The following is a 14,145-nucleotide window of genomic DNA, read 5'->3' as shown; positions in this document are numbered from 1 at the left end:
ATTTAGCAGTAAAGATAGTTCTAGGTGTTGACATGTTGATACAGTACAATATATTTCAAGAAATGGAAGAAGAAATGTTAACAACTGATATGTTTTATGCTCTCTAAACTAAGAGCTGTTCCACATAATTTGTTTTCTAAATCGTGTAATGTTTTATAGAAATAGTTCGCTTGATTCCCTTAAGTGAGTAAATACAGCAAGGAAGAAAAAAGATTATTAAGAAAATAATTATGCTTGGTATTGCCAGGATGACAAAAAAAATGGTGCATAGGGAAATAAATATAAGTGTATGTACACTGCCAGCAGTGGTGACTTCTATAGTTCTGACACCCGCTAGGTAGGATTAGGTACACAGCAAGTCTTGGTATACGAGCTTTACCTACATATTTGTCTCAAGAAGTACTATATCACCACAGTTTGAAGGTAGGTCTTTCTTGGACCACTTATCGTTTTGACAAAAAGGACTTAAGATATTACCCAGGGGCTGAAGTGAAACACATGAGTACTATCCCTCTGCCCCCAAAATGCTGATGGCAGCCTGAAAAATAGAGGAGACATCTCCCATTCTAACTGCAACTTTCGCAGTCTTGAGCTTCAGATACAGTAAAGGAAACTGGTGTGAACATACTTAGTTTACAAAATTAAGCAGCTGCATGATTATAATTAAGATTTGAGGTCCCAGGCATAACAATTCAGCAATTAAAAATCAGAATCATACAGCTTTTTGCTAGTACCTCTCAAAAAATGTTTCCAATTTTTTTTATATCAAAGCTATTCATTAGTTATAAACAGCATTAATTACACATTTTTCATAGCCTCAGACTGCAGGCTAGTAGTAGAAAAGAGCCACAGCCCTCTAAGGACAATATATATTTGCAGGACTATAACAAGCTACCTTTAGGCTCACCTCTAAGTAAAAAAGAAATACTGAAATTGCAAATCTGTTTTTTTCCATAACAAGTTTCAGTTATGTCAATTCAAATCTACTAAAGACTAGCATGGCAAAAATGAGCAAGTGGGCTTTAAAAGACTTACCAGTACACTGTGAGGTGTTCTGTAGTTAACATCTAAATATTCCTGAAGTGTGGCAAAAGGACAAGTGTCCATATTTAATACTGAAGACAGGCAAGTTAAATTTTTTTTCTTATAAACCAGATTTAGCTGACAGGGTAAGATTCTCTTTCCAATAAAATATTCAGGGAAAGACAGACTTCACTACACAGGTATGCTTAATTTTACTTCATGTCTTTGAACAAGAGGAGTGAGGCAACTAATAACTACTGTAAGAATATAAAAGGAGAAAATCTGGGATGTGGAGTAGCATGAACTGTTGAAAACATTTATTTATTTGTATGGCTACTGTATATTTTAACTCAATTGTTGAAAATAAAGTATTAATGACCATTTTACTTCACAAAAGTCTAACAGTCAATACAACAAAGGAACATTCATTCCATGTGCTACATTCTCCTTCCAAAACACAAGCATTTTTCCAGTTACCTGCAGGGTATCAAATATTATAAACAGACCCAAGAAACCAATAATGTGTTTGGGATAAGACATGTAGAAAATTTGATTTATATGAGGTAATAACAGTCATCTTTCCAAAGTGAGTGATATTACTCAGATACAGCATAGTCATGTAAAGCTCAGAAAATAAATGTGTGCTATTTTCAAACTCGGAACATCCTATTTTCACTGTATGAGAAAAACAGAATAGAAGCAGGCTTTCCCACTCCATTCTCAGTGGGCATAAGACAGGTGAAGTAGGAAAGAAAGTGAAAAAATACAGCAGAAGAAAAGAAAAAGGAAAATAAATGAAGAAAGCCAACAACATATTACTGACACTAGTAGTACTACGGCTCATCTGACTTCCAGCCAGAAAAATAGAGAAATAATTTAAAACACTACAGTGACAAACTACAAATATGCATACAATGTGATCATTTTTCCCTTCTTTTCTAGAAACCTCTCTGCTGTAATGTAGAACAATATTCTTGCATTAAAATTTGAAGTTTAAATGCAGTGTTTAAAGCTACAGTTTGTAGCTGCACACTATCAGAGATAGGCGAGTCCTATCAGCTTCCATTAATAAATCACTTCTTAAAATACATCTTGCCTTAAAGTTACTAAGGATCACCAAAGACCATATTCCTTTTGTAATATTATACATAAACCCACATTTTAACACATAATATTCTCCCAACTGGAAGTTTTAAAGTGACTGGTTTGTTTTGGTTTGGGTTTTTTGAGACTGAAAAATCAATGACTTTCTACATTATTTCTGTATTAATATTGTGTTAATCTGAACTTGCTCATTAAGAAACACCTCTGTAAAATAAGCGTGAGATGTTATATATGAGCAAACAACTAATCAGTGCACAGATCGGTGCTTCAAGCCCTAGAAGCAAACCTAGCAGTGGTCAGAGTGCTGCAGGGGAGAACAAACTTGGTCCTTGAGGAATACAGCAAAAATGCTTCAAGGCAAAAAGCAGACACTGCCATTAGACTAGCAATCTACAGTTCCTCCAAGAGAGAAAAAGATGGGTGACTGCTAGCATTATTATGGTTCTTGTCTTTACTCCAATGCAGTACCTCTTCCAAGTGACAATGCTGACCTGATGATGTGCAACCTGAGCGAACTCTTTAAGAGTTTGGAAAGTCTTTCCCCCTTCCCCCCCAAAAAAGTAAGAGGTTGTAACAGTTCGGGAAGAGTTGCAGAAGCTACTAGAAAACAGAATATTACAGATATGCACAGGCATGCCTCAGCTTCTCTAATTTTACTGAGAACTCAACTACTGAGAATTGTTTAGGGATGAAAAATTGGTTTGTTTTTAACTTGTAATTTTGTATCACGGCATTTGCAGTTTAGCAATTTGTCAGAATAAAGTTTATGCAAACACAAAATAGTTTGAACTCATTTTAATACTATAACCAATGGTGGCTGGTTTATACTAAAGCCGTTTGGGGGTTTGTTTGGTGTTTTTATAAGATGTAAAAATAGGCAATGAATTATTTGCAGGTGTTCTTACCTCCTCTGTGGACTACGGTTTTGAGAGAACTCCGAATCACTGTCCTTTGATGTTGGAGAGCCCTTATACGTATAAAAAACATCCTCTGTTTCAGTAATATAACTAATCTCGTTTGTAAGGTTATCTACAGATGAGTGTCGTGCTTTACGAATTTCATGACGTAGTCTAGGACTCCGCCTTAAAAATAAGGAACACAAACACAAGTTGGAAGATCAGAGTAATTCCAAAAACTTCATCAAAGTTAAATTTCTATCCTATTGAAATCTACGTCCTGAAATCTTCATGACAGACCTATAGGTCTCGCTTTAAATAATCAATTTTTAAACATGAATTATTGTACACTAGACAATCATACACTGCTAGGTTCAGTACACTGAACTGATTAGTTTCGCCCTCCCAAAAATGCTACTTGTAGTGTTAGTTCTAATTGTAGGATAATTCAGGTTCAAAGGGACCTATGGAGGTCTTCTAGTCCAACTTTGTGCTCAAAGCAGGATCAACTGAGGTCAGAGCAGGCTGCTTAAGGCTTTATCCAGTCAGATTTCAAACTTGGAAGGATGGAGACCACACAGCTTCCCTGAGCAACCGCCACTCAACTTCTCTTGTGGTGAAGTAGCTTTGCGTTATGTCCAGAGTCTCTCATTTCAACACATACCTGTTGCCTCATCCTCCCACCATGCAACACTGAACAACCTAGCCTCATCCTCCAGCTAGCCTCCTCCTAAGTGTTGCCAGGCTGTTATCTGGAAAACCTGTGCTTCTCTGAGTTGCAGTTATCTCAGCCTCTTCTCATAGGGTAAGTGCTCCAGCCTCCTGGCTACCTTGGTGGCTGGTGGCCTTTGGTGAGTTTGCTCCAGTTTGTCAGTGTCTTTCTTGTACTAGTGGACATAAAAGTGGCTGCAGCATTCTAATAAGGTCTAATGAATGCTGAGCAAAAGGGGGATAACTTCTTCCCTTAATCTACCATCTATGCTTCTGTTAATACCACCAGGTTGCTGTGGGCACACAAGATGATAGCTCTTGCACAGCTGGAAGGTTACCAGGTCCTTTTCCAGAGAGTTGCATTGCAGACAATACTGTTGCACTGGGTTCTTCCTTCCCAGGACTTTGCTTTTGCCTTCACTGAATTTCATGCAGTTCCTACTGGACCATTTCTCCAGACTACCAAGGTCCCTTTGGATAGCAGCCCTGCCCCCAGGCATATTGACTCTTCCCTCCAGGTTGGTGTCTGCAAACTTGATGAGCAAGCACTCCATTTCCTCCTCCAGGTCACAGAGATTTTACGCAGGACAGGTCCCAGGAAAGACCCCTGCAGTATTCCACTTGTTATTGGCCTCCAGGTAGAGTATGACCTATTAAAACAACTCCCCTCCAAGTCCAGTCATACTTTGTTTTTTAGATTTTTTTTTAAACCATCTTGTTGTCCACCCTTGTAGAACACAGGGTCTTAACTTGGTTATAATATTTTGGCAGATATTATGAAAAGCCTTGCTAAAGTTGAGATAAGAGACACCCACTCTTCTCCTGTCATCATATGTATTCTCAGAATAACAATGTTTGAATATATATGTACACACAACATAATTATTCTGCTGGAGTACATACAATAAGAAAAGGTAGGAGGCTGGAAAGTGTGGGAAAAACTGAAACTGGATTTACCAATTAGGGGTAACAGGAGGTGATCGAGAAGGAAGGCTTTTGGTCTCCAGATGCTCAACAGATAAAGATCGTCTCATAGATGGGTTCCAAACCATCCCACCTATCACTTTTCTGCAGTACTGGCTGTTTACAGACCTGAAAAGAAATAAAAAACTGTGCATTAATTATTTTGCATAGAAAAATTAAATTAAATAAAATGTGCTTATGAAAGTCAATTTTATAATTAACGTGTTTTAAAGAGTCCCCTGTGCTTACCCCTCCTCATTTATGTGTTTGCATTCTCACAGAGCCATTTGCTGACCTTCACTTGTGGCAATAAAACTATTTGTTGATCCCTGCTACAATACTAATCACGAGCCTGTGTAAAAATAACTTTTTCTGACAGTTATTTTTAAGCCAATTGTACTTAAGAAGATGGAGGGGAAAACAGGAAATACGGTATGTCCTATTGGCACTGAACTGAGTGCTTAAGAAAACACGGTTCAAGTACAGGCAAAAGATTCTATATGTTACTGTTATAACTCATAACGGGGTAACAATTTACTAATTCACTGAACACAGGACTACTTTAACTGTCTACCTGCTGTATCACCAAGTAAGAGCTACACCAGACCACACTGTTTCCAGAAGGAAGCCAAATTTGAGTGATGTGTTCCTCACAGCAATAAAACATTAGAGAAAGATATGACATGAAAAGGAGATCTCCAAGTCTGGACTACTTCTTGTGACAAAAGCCTGACAAGGTAAGGGTTGCATCAGAACCAGAGCCTCACCTAGGAAAGCAATACAAGTATCTTACTAGTGGAATTATACAGCATAAAAAAAAATGTTAAACTATATCGAAATTGATATAAACTAACTTTTACACATCTTTTTACACAGCCTTCCACTGGACAAGAAGAGAAATAAGCTCCCCATCCTCAAGTTCACCTTTGGCTTACTAAGTCCTGTGCTGTATATAATGGGCAGCAGGGATAGCACAGTATGCGAGGACTTCACTATGGAGTTGAAATGTCTCAAGATTACATAGCATTAAAAAAAAAAGTTTATGCTGTGAATACCATTTATGCAAATGTCAAACCTTAAGTATGCCTTGCGTTGTGCTGCTTTTCATGTATACAAGTAAAAGATAAAATTTTGAAGTATTTTACATATCTTGTTCATGTTTTTAAAGCAAATTAACTCCATCTTCTTTTTAAAGCTTTTTTTTTAAAGCTTCTCCCAGTTTAAAAAATTAAGAGGGAAGACTTAATATGAAGTGTCGACATATCAAAATCAGTTACCCATGTGTGTTTTCAAGCTTAGTTAACACACAGTCCATGAACTCAGGAGAAGCTTTTGCCTGTATTACCTATTTTATTTCTGTAAGTCTTCTGTATGCCAGTGATAAGCCACCAAACTACTCTGGTCTTCTACAAAAACAGAGCTCTTTTAAAGACGCCTTTTATGGGTGGAGCAGAAAGGGAGAGTAGAAAAGGCAGATTTATTAAAAAAATGCATCTTGAAGAATTCCACATATTTTGCATTAATAAGCTTGTCTTTTTTACATGCCTTTTCAACGCAGGTGACTTTTAAAGTGCAATGTAATTTGTGTGATGGAAACTAGAGTTCCAACCCCTAACCCAAACCCCTAACTTTGTCCATAGAATCACTTTAACAATATATTCTTTAGATATTTCAGTTAAGGTACAGAACATAAACAATCTCCTGAACTCCAAGTAGCTGCTCTTCAGAGGTAAAATACAGGCATATTTCACAGCAAACATACTGAAAAACTGCCTTTATGGAATGGGCTGTAGTATCTTGAGGTGACAGTTCTTTGTCCCCACCTATTATCAAGATTATCCTTTGTAGAAAAAAAATAGGTACATTTTTTATCTTTTCAGCAAGGAATGAGAATGCATATAGAAGAGGTTATTCAGCGTTCAGTCCAGAAATGCTGAATGAACTTACATTTCAGAATCTCAGACGTACAATTCAGTCTGCCCTTAAAATAAGGCTTACAGGCAATTTATGCAACTCAGCAGCCTAATTTAAATAGAATGCCACTACTACCTTAAGCTAATAGAACCTAGAAGGGTACAGAGATGTGCAAATATGAAATTGTACTAACATGTCCAAGAGTTCAACTGTTCGACACAATAAAAGCTAGGTTATGCGCCTCACATGAGTGTAAAAGAATGTAGTACAAGAGAGCTACAAATTCCTGATAAAAATATTGTGATACTTAAGGTGGTGAAACCTGAACGTAACCTCCTTCAATGCTGACAGAATGTGGATGAAAAGAAGACATAGTTCGCATACAGACTGGGACCCAGCTACAGGCAGAACCGAAATCTGTCACTCCAACTTGAGCTATCACTGATAAAAGTCCTCTTTTTCACATTACAAAGCAATATATGCTTTCACACAATACTTACTTTGCTGGATTTCTAGAACCCAGGGTCCAATAATGTGACAGTATCTTTCTTTCATGAGGTAGCGTCTTCTTTGCCTGAAAAAACGTGTGATACTCTACACAAGATTTCCATAGATTTTTGCATGCTCTGTAATTTAACATGTTGAAGGCAACAATATGCTCTCTGGATTCATTCTGTAAGAGTAAGAAATGCCATGTTTAATGTATACAAGCAGATCAAGCACAGTAGAATGAGATCATAAAATAGCAATAAAATTACTTTTAGCTTAAATGGGAAAAACATACTTAGAAAAACAAAAATTTTGCATATAGTAGATTTTGAGCTGAAGATAATCAAAATAGCCCTGTGATTATATGAATTTAAATAAATTTAAGCAATATTGAAAAACTATTTAGTTTTTCAATTTCTAATCCTTACAATGTTATGGAAATATTTAAGTCTAGAACGGTAAAGATTTTGTATATACAAGTGTAATATTAAGCACCTAAATAGAGTTTCAGATTTCCAGTCATATTGTGGCCCCCTATGACAAAAACTCCCTCTTTTAAACATTCAATTAAGGGTGCAGTGTAGAAAGGAAAAAAAATCTCAATCTTTGACTTCAAACTCTTCACATAAGACTTCAGCAATATTCTTTCAAGAGCCACAGTATGCAAAGAACACCTGCTTGATAGTCTTCTGGAAGATACTAGAGGTGTTAACAGTAATTCATCTTGGGGGAGAGAAAGCAGCTATGATGGGACCAGAGCTGCTTCTGCTGTTCAAATCAAATCCTATTTTCTGGATGATAACATGAAGCTACAATGAGGAGATTGAAAGAAAGCAGAATACAAAGGTTGTGTGTCTTGGTGCAAATTCTTATTTGTAACTTCAGTGCCAAACTGCCAGTGAAACATTGTTGTATCATACTTCACCCATGTTCATGCCCTCACCTACCATAGCACTTGTGGAGCTATTTCAGATGCCAAGAGAGTTTTGCACAAGATAAGCTTTGGTTAGTTAATATAGTTATTGATGCAAAGAAAGTGGAATGAAGACTAAAGCAAAGAGGAGATAACATGAGTAAAGCAAAGAGGAAGATAACATGAGACCTGAATTAATTGCTGAAACAGCTCAGCACTTTGGTGGAAAAAAAAAAAAAAAAAAAAAAAAAAGGAAAAAAGTGCATGTTTTCAATTTCATTGCTCATCTTTTTCCAGCTGTTCTGAATTATGACTGAATTTTGACACCTTGGCATATAATTAGGCAGGCAACCAACACAGTAAAGCTCTTTCTAGCTCATGCTTTGGAGAAAGTCAGGAATTAGGCTACAAAGACTTTTTATTAAAGGACTCAAAGATCTAATAAAGCCTTCTCATCCAGTCCAGCAAGAAACAGAGGCCCCATCTGGGTAACATCTTGATTTCCAGTTGCTCTTGTCCTTTTGGTTGTTTTCACAGCAACAATACTGCTGGGAAGTAACTACAGACCATTTTTGCTGGAATACTCAATCTGGTTTTCCTGTATTCTTTTTATTTCTAGGCAATATTTTATAAATGCCCTGTATCAGAAAACAATGCCACATTCTGCAAGTCACTTTAAGACTAGTTCAGAGAATCTATGACTGAAGTTACTATTTTAGAGAACCAGTGAGAATCTTAAGATTAAAAGGATTTGCCTCTTGATTGTACATAGGCACTGCAAAACATTTACCTGATGCAAACTTTCAGGAATGTTTTCCCTGTTTTTTTTAATAAGTGAGGATTTTTATTTGAGCCTCCCGCATACTGGAATCAATTCATATCTTTGTAAGGTTGCCACAGTTGCTTCTAATTAGTTCATATAAAATAAAATGTGCAAGCATAACGAAATTTAAACAAGTTGTGCCAACTTGTGTTGTTGCAGTACAAGAAGGATATATCACTTAAAGATTTAATGACAAGTGGCATTTCTGACACATTCTCTGCTGGTTAAATACTACTTTAAGTGTTTTACTACTTCAGAAGACAAATAAAAGGAATTGTATAGGTATTTTTGTTGGCCTGGAGCACTGGCCTTTCAATTGCCACAAAAATAAGTTTATCCAAACACATCAATTGTACTGAAAAACCATAATGTAAAGCCATAGGAATTAAGTACACCTAATATCTTGGGTTTAAATTTAGGTTTGAAAATACTAATTAATCTTGCTCTCTACATCGTAAGTGCGTTCTTCCCAGCTGTTGTCACAGAACTTTCTTAGCAGCTTCTAAATGGGCTAAAAGTTTAAATACGGACTTAAATTAGGAAAAATACTTTCAGGAGTTTTAAGAAGATGTAGTCAATTTTTATATTAACAAAACATTTTGTTAACATAACCATCAATAACAGATCACCTTGCAAGTTGTGCTATTACATCTATGCACAGTTTTAAACGTGAAGACAGTTCTAGCAGGATCCAAGGATCTAATTGCCCATCCTACAAGTTCCAGAAGAATTTTAATACTTATTAAGAAATGAAGATTAGAGAAATTTGTGGCCACTAAGGTAAAAGGAACAAATCTCAATAGCTAAAGTGAGTGTCTTGCTATTTCAGCATCAGGGAAGATGTATGCCTATTCCATTCACAGAGAATTTGAATATATCTACAGCATAGCAAGTAAAAATATATTTTAATATGCAGAAAATGAAGTTGGTTTTAAGCATTAGATAAGCACATTTGAAATAAAGTTTCATTTCTGGAAGCTTTAAAATGTTGCCTGTAAACCAGCATAGTTCCTATTCCTACTTTAAATCTTGCACCCTTCATTAAGTCCACATATCATGAGCTTTTATAGCATCAGACATTCACTGATTCATCAGTCCTGCTCCCCAGTCCTTACATAGCTCTTCAGTAGATACAGAAATATTGTGTACTCCTATCAAGTAGCTGATCAACAGACTGAAGCAGTGAGAGGGCAAAAGAGAAGGTGTGTAGCAGGAAGAAAGTGAGAGAAGGTAAGTTGGCTCTTCGGAACAGGGCCCTAAGAAAAAAGCAGTGAGAGAAATAATGAGAATAAACATGGCACATCTCAGATGACTGCAGATTCATAGCCTCTGAGAACTTTCTGTAGATTCTGTAATGAAATCTACATGACATACAAAACTGAAATGCTAGAGCGTTTTCACCATATGCAGTATCTGCACTGCTTTCCCCACATTCTTCCATCTTCCTTATTTTCACCTTTATTTACCTATTTCTTCCTGTACTTCCACATAAAAATATGATCAACCCAAAGACTGACACCACCTCAGTCATCTGCTCTCACAAATCCCAAGTGACCCACCATACTGGAGAAAACTTTCAGTAATCCAGCTGCCCCCTCACTCCTACTGCACTGCAACAGTAAGCTTTTCCCAGCAATACCACTGAAGTACTGCAGGCTTGCTGCCCTAAATTTCAAGCAAAGGAGGCTAATTGTCAAGGATGGATATATCTAAAGATTTAACAGCACACCTGGTCGGCTTTTTCTTATCTACTGAGAAAGAGTAAAAAGGTCATGTTGCTGGCCCTATTTTTCCTACAGTTCTGTAGATCTTTAAGCATGATACAGTGTGCATTACTGTAATCTCAGTGGGTTATGAAATAAAGAGCTACGATCACTTAAAAGGGGATTAGTTAAAACAACTTGACGGCTTTGAACTGTCATCATTTATCAAACACTTAATTGAGCAAACTTTAAGAATGCTGTCCTCTTCAAAGGTCTCCAGAAAGAGAAATTCCATCTTTGACAGCAGTCAAATTTTTATGCAATGAACACACATTTTATATGATTTTAAGTCCAGAGACTGTTATATATTGCCACTGAATTCTTCCATATTCCAAAAAACCACCAAAACCTTTAAATACATTCATTTTACTATTCGTTGTTACTAATCCTCTCAGAGAGAGTTCTGTTCCTACATTTATTCTCACAGACACATTTGGAAATTACAGTCCATAAGCTTGCCCATATTTGTATACTTGAAGATATTTAGAATTTAAAATGACTAATTATCAGTGAATTTTTAATCCTCAAATCTAGAGGGTAATACTCACAAGTGTAATATAATTACACTGCGTGTAATTCAAATACAAGTACACTCACAAGCTAATAGAATGGTTTGCCAACCACTCGCTTCTTCATACAGTGAAATTCATATGAACAGACTGAGATAAGTTGGCCTATAAACAGTATATTTAAAAGCATACAGCTTCCAAAAAACTTAAGACCCCTCTAGGGTGGGTTAGGACAGACTCTCTCAAAAGAGAAAACAGTGTCATTTGTGCACACTGTGTGTGTAAGCATTCGTACAGTAACAGTATCTCTAGATACTAACTTTATTCACACATGAGCCCTGAAAAGTAAGCATGAGTGCATACATGTACACTCCTCAAATCTGGACGATTCCCACAAAACTTGGGCAGGGGCGAGTGGGGATAAAAACATTCTCCTTTTGGATTGGAAAAAAGCCTCTATAGCAATCTGTGTTCAGCAAACCTTCTGATCAATGTGGGTCAAGAAGTCTCCTTGAAACACAACTCTCGTCAGTTTAAAGAGCTCATTTACTACTAGAAAAAGCCTTCATAAAGTTTATGTTTCTTTTAACATTTACCTTTTACTATTTATTCAAGTTCTACCCTCAATTGAATGAAAATATTTGTATATCTGCTGGTCACTAATTTCTGCGTGATCAGAGCATTAAACATTCTTTTCTCTTTGTAAAAAGCTACCTAAATATGTCTGTTCATATTGTGGCATCACAGAACTGTAATCAAGATCCCCCCCCCCCCCCCCCCCCCCCATTAAATAGACTAATATTACACCTGTTCTGCATTATCTTCATGTATTTTGCCAACTTCTAAAGCCCTCCATGTTACATACAGAAGGAGGAGCACTATCCCCATTTCTAACCTTATGTCTTTCGGCTGCAGAGCTCTCCATTTCTCAAAGTCAGAAGGGACCTCACAAAGTCCTCCTAAGCTGTTTAGTAGATTCACTGCAGTAAGGAACTCTACAGGGCAGGGAAAGCATCAAAGAAAAGCGCAGCAAATACTGATAAGAAAAGGGAAGCATGCCAGGTTACTAAATGCTGGAGAAAGGATGAAGATCTACATTTCCCCCAAGTCCTCAAGGGAGAAGAAACCTGCATGGGAAAGATACAGCCCAACAGACTGAACGTGGAAGGATTCAGTATTGGAAAGGACACACAAAAAGGGAAACAGAGCGACAATAAAAGCACCAGAATAGCAAGGACAAGGTAACAAAACAGAATCTCAAAGGAAGGTTACCACAACAAAGCTTTCTGATCAGCATTTTATTGTCTTCACATTGAAGGGGAAAAAAAATTAACATGACCACTTGAGCAAAAGAAAATGGACTACTTACATGTTTTTGCCGTTGTTGTATAAAAAACTTTTTCCTTTTAAAGGAAATTTTTAATATATTTACCCTAAAAGAAAGAAACAGACCGTGAAATATTAAACAATGGTAAGAGGGATAAAACAATGAAAAATAATCCTGCATACAGCAAACATAAAAGATGATACCTATTAAATATTCAATGAATAATAGGCAGTCATCTCCTGTGTTGATTAGCAAATAGGTGTCAAGAAACTCAAAGGAAAAGTTCTAGCTAAGAAGGAAAAGCCTTTTTAAAATTAAGATTCTTCCTCATTTACTCCTTAAATAGTTCACTAGCAATTCTCTCCCACCAAATCTATTCTTGCATCAAAAACTTGATGACATCCTTTACCAAGCTGCACAAATGTTAAGCATGTCAAGTTTCTATAACTTAAGAATCATATGACAACTGTGACTGAAGGAACAAAATTTAAGAACCTAATGACATGACAAGGTTGGTCATACAACATCTGATGTTTCCCAGAGACTTCATAGAATTGGCTTCATAATGTGAAAAATATCATGCACTTGTAGTAATAACTAAATGCACACTGTAGCTAAAGTCATAATTGTAGGATGAAAACTTTAAGAATCAATGTTAATACATTTTTCACTTCATTTGTTAACATTGCTACATAACATATGTGACAATTTTACACAGAACTGAACACCTCCTAGATATATACATAAAACACGAATAAAGAATTTCTAAGGTAAGGATTACAATTGGAATTGGTGCTCAAGCAATTTTCAATTTAGTTAAATGCTTATCAGTTTTGCTAAATTAAAGAAACTGCTAGGAACCCACGCACCTTCCCACAGCAAAACAAGATTTGCTTAAAATACCTAAATTTTCTCTGCAATACTTCAGTAACTGTAAATCTACACATTTTGAAAAAAAAATATAAAATAAAATCTGTGATCAGCTGGCATCATACAGATGCCTTGGGAAAGTTATTTAAGGTCTGATCAAGTTATATCTGCCTGAAAAAAACCACCATGAAAAGATTTTTGAATTGCTGCTAGAAGTTTCAGAATATTCCTGTCAACTGATAACATTTCACAGCATCTTAGTTCTCATCAGGTATGAACCATGTGGGTTGGAACTAGATGATCTTAAGGTCCTTTCCAGCCTTAACTATTCTATGATTCTATGTTGAAGGTCATCTTGGTTCTTACCAATTTCTGCATTGCTCTCAGCAAGTGGGACTGTGTCATAGCATTCATTTCCCACTACCCACTGTTCCTCAAGCATTTTCTCTGAAGTTTTCAAAGCAAAGAAAATGCACACATTGAATAGCATTTAACAAATAACCTCAATCACTGCCTATGTAGAAAGTGCTTGTATGTTTTTTGCCATAAATATTTTGCTTGCAAAACAAACTTGGAAATTATCACAAAGCAGTCAAGCAATCCCAAGAATAACTTTTCAGAGCATATAGAATACTACATTAATCCCAGAGTTATTTTTTAAACCTGTCTTGACTTGCATTGCCTCTGACTGATCAGTCAGCTCTTTATGTAGGTTGCTTTGATTGAAAATTTGCTTTTTGCCAAGGCAGTACTCTCTCACTGCCTCTGTTCTTGAAAACTTTTGGTCCCCTTTGACTACTACCATATGGCATAGCTGTATTGTCATGCACTAGTGCTGCA

At 36.5% G+C, this 14,145-nt stretch overlaps 1 protein-coding gene across 1 annotated transcript in view; it reads right to left on the bottom strand.

The window, feature by feature from the left end:
• Positions 1 to 2,595: 2,595 nt before the first annotated feature.
• Positions 2,596 to 14,145, bottom strand: part of LOC104412983 (tyrosine-protein phosphatase non-receptor type 3-like) — a gene marked incomplete at its 3' end in the record, with an annotated part of 40,697 nt that continues 29,147 nt past the window's right edge. The window contains exons 10-15 of the mRNA XM_010023854.1: positions 12,478 to 12,541; positions 7,112 to 7,284; positions 4,692 to 4,826; positions 3,033 to 3,209; positions 2,797 to 2,829; positions 2,596 to 2,724 (exon numbers count right to left, since the gene is read on the bottom strand). Coding sequence (XP_010022156.1) covers positions 2,596 to 2,724; positions 2,797 to 2,829; positions 3,033 to 3,209; positions 4,692 to 4,826; positions 7,112 to 7,284; positions 12,478 to 12,541 — 711 coding nt within the window. The remainder of the gene's footprint in view (positions 2,725 to 2,796; positions 2,830 to 3,032; positions 3,210 to 4,691; positions 4,827 to 7,111; positions 7,285 to 12,477; positions 12,542 to 14,145) is intronic.

The sequence above is a fragment of the Nestor notabilis genome, unplaced genomic scaffold (genome assembly GCF_000696875.1).
Source record: "Nestor notabilis isolate BGI_N333 unplaced genomic scaffold, ASM69687v1 scaffold32021, whole genome shotgun sequence".
Classification (NCBI taxonomy): domain Eukaryota; kingdom Metazoa; phylum Chordata; class Aves; order Psittaciformes; family Psittacidae; genus Nestor; species Nestor notabilis.
Note: the sequence above shows the minus strand (reverse complement) of the source record. Positions and strands in the feature narration are given on the sequence as shown.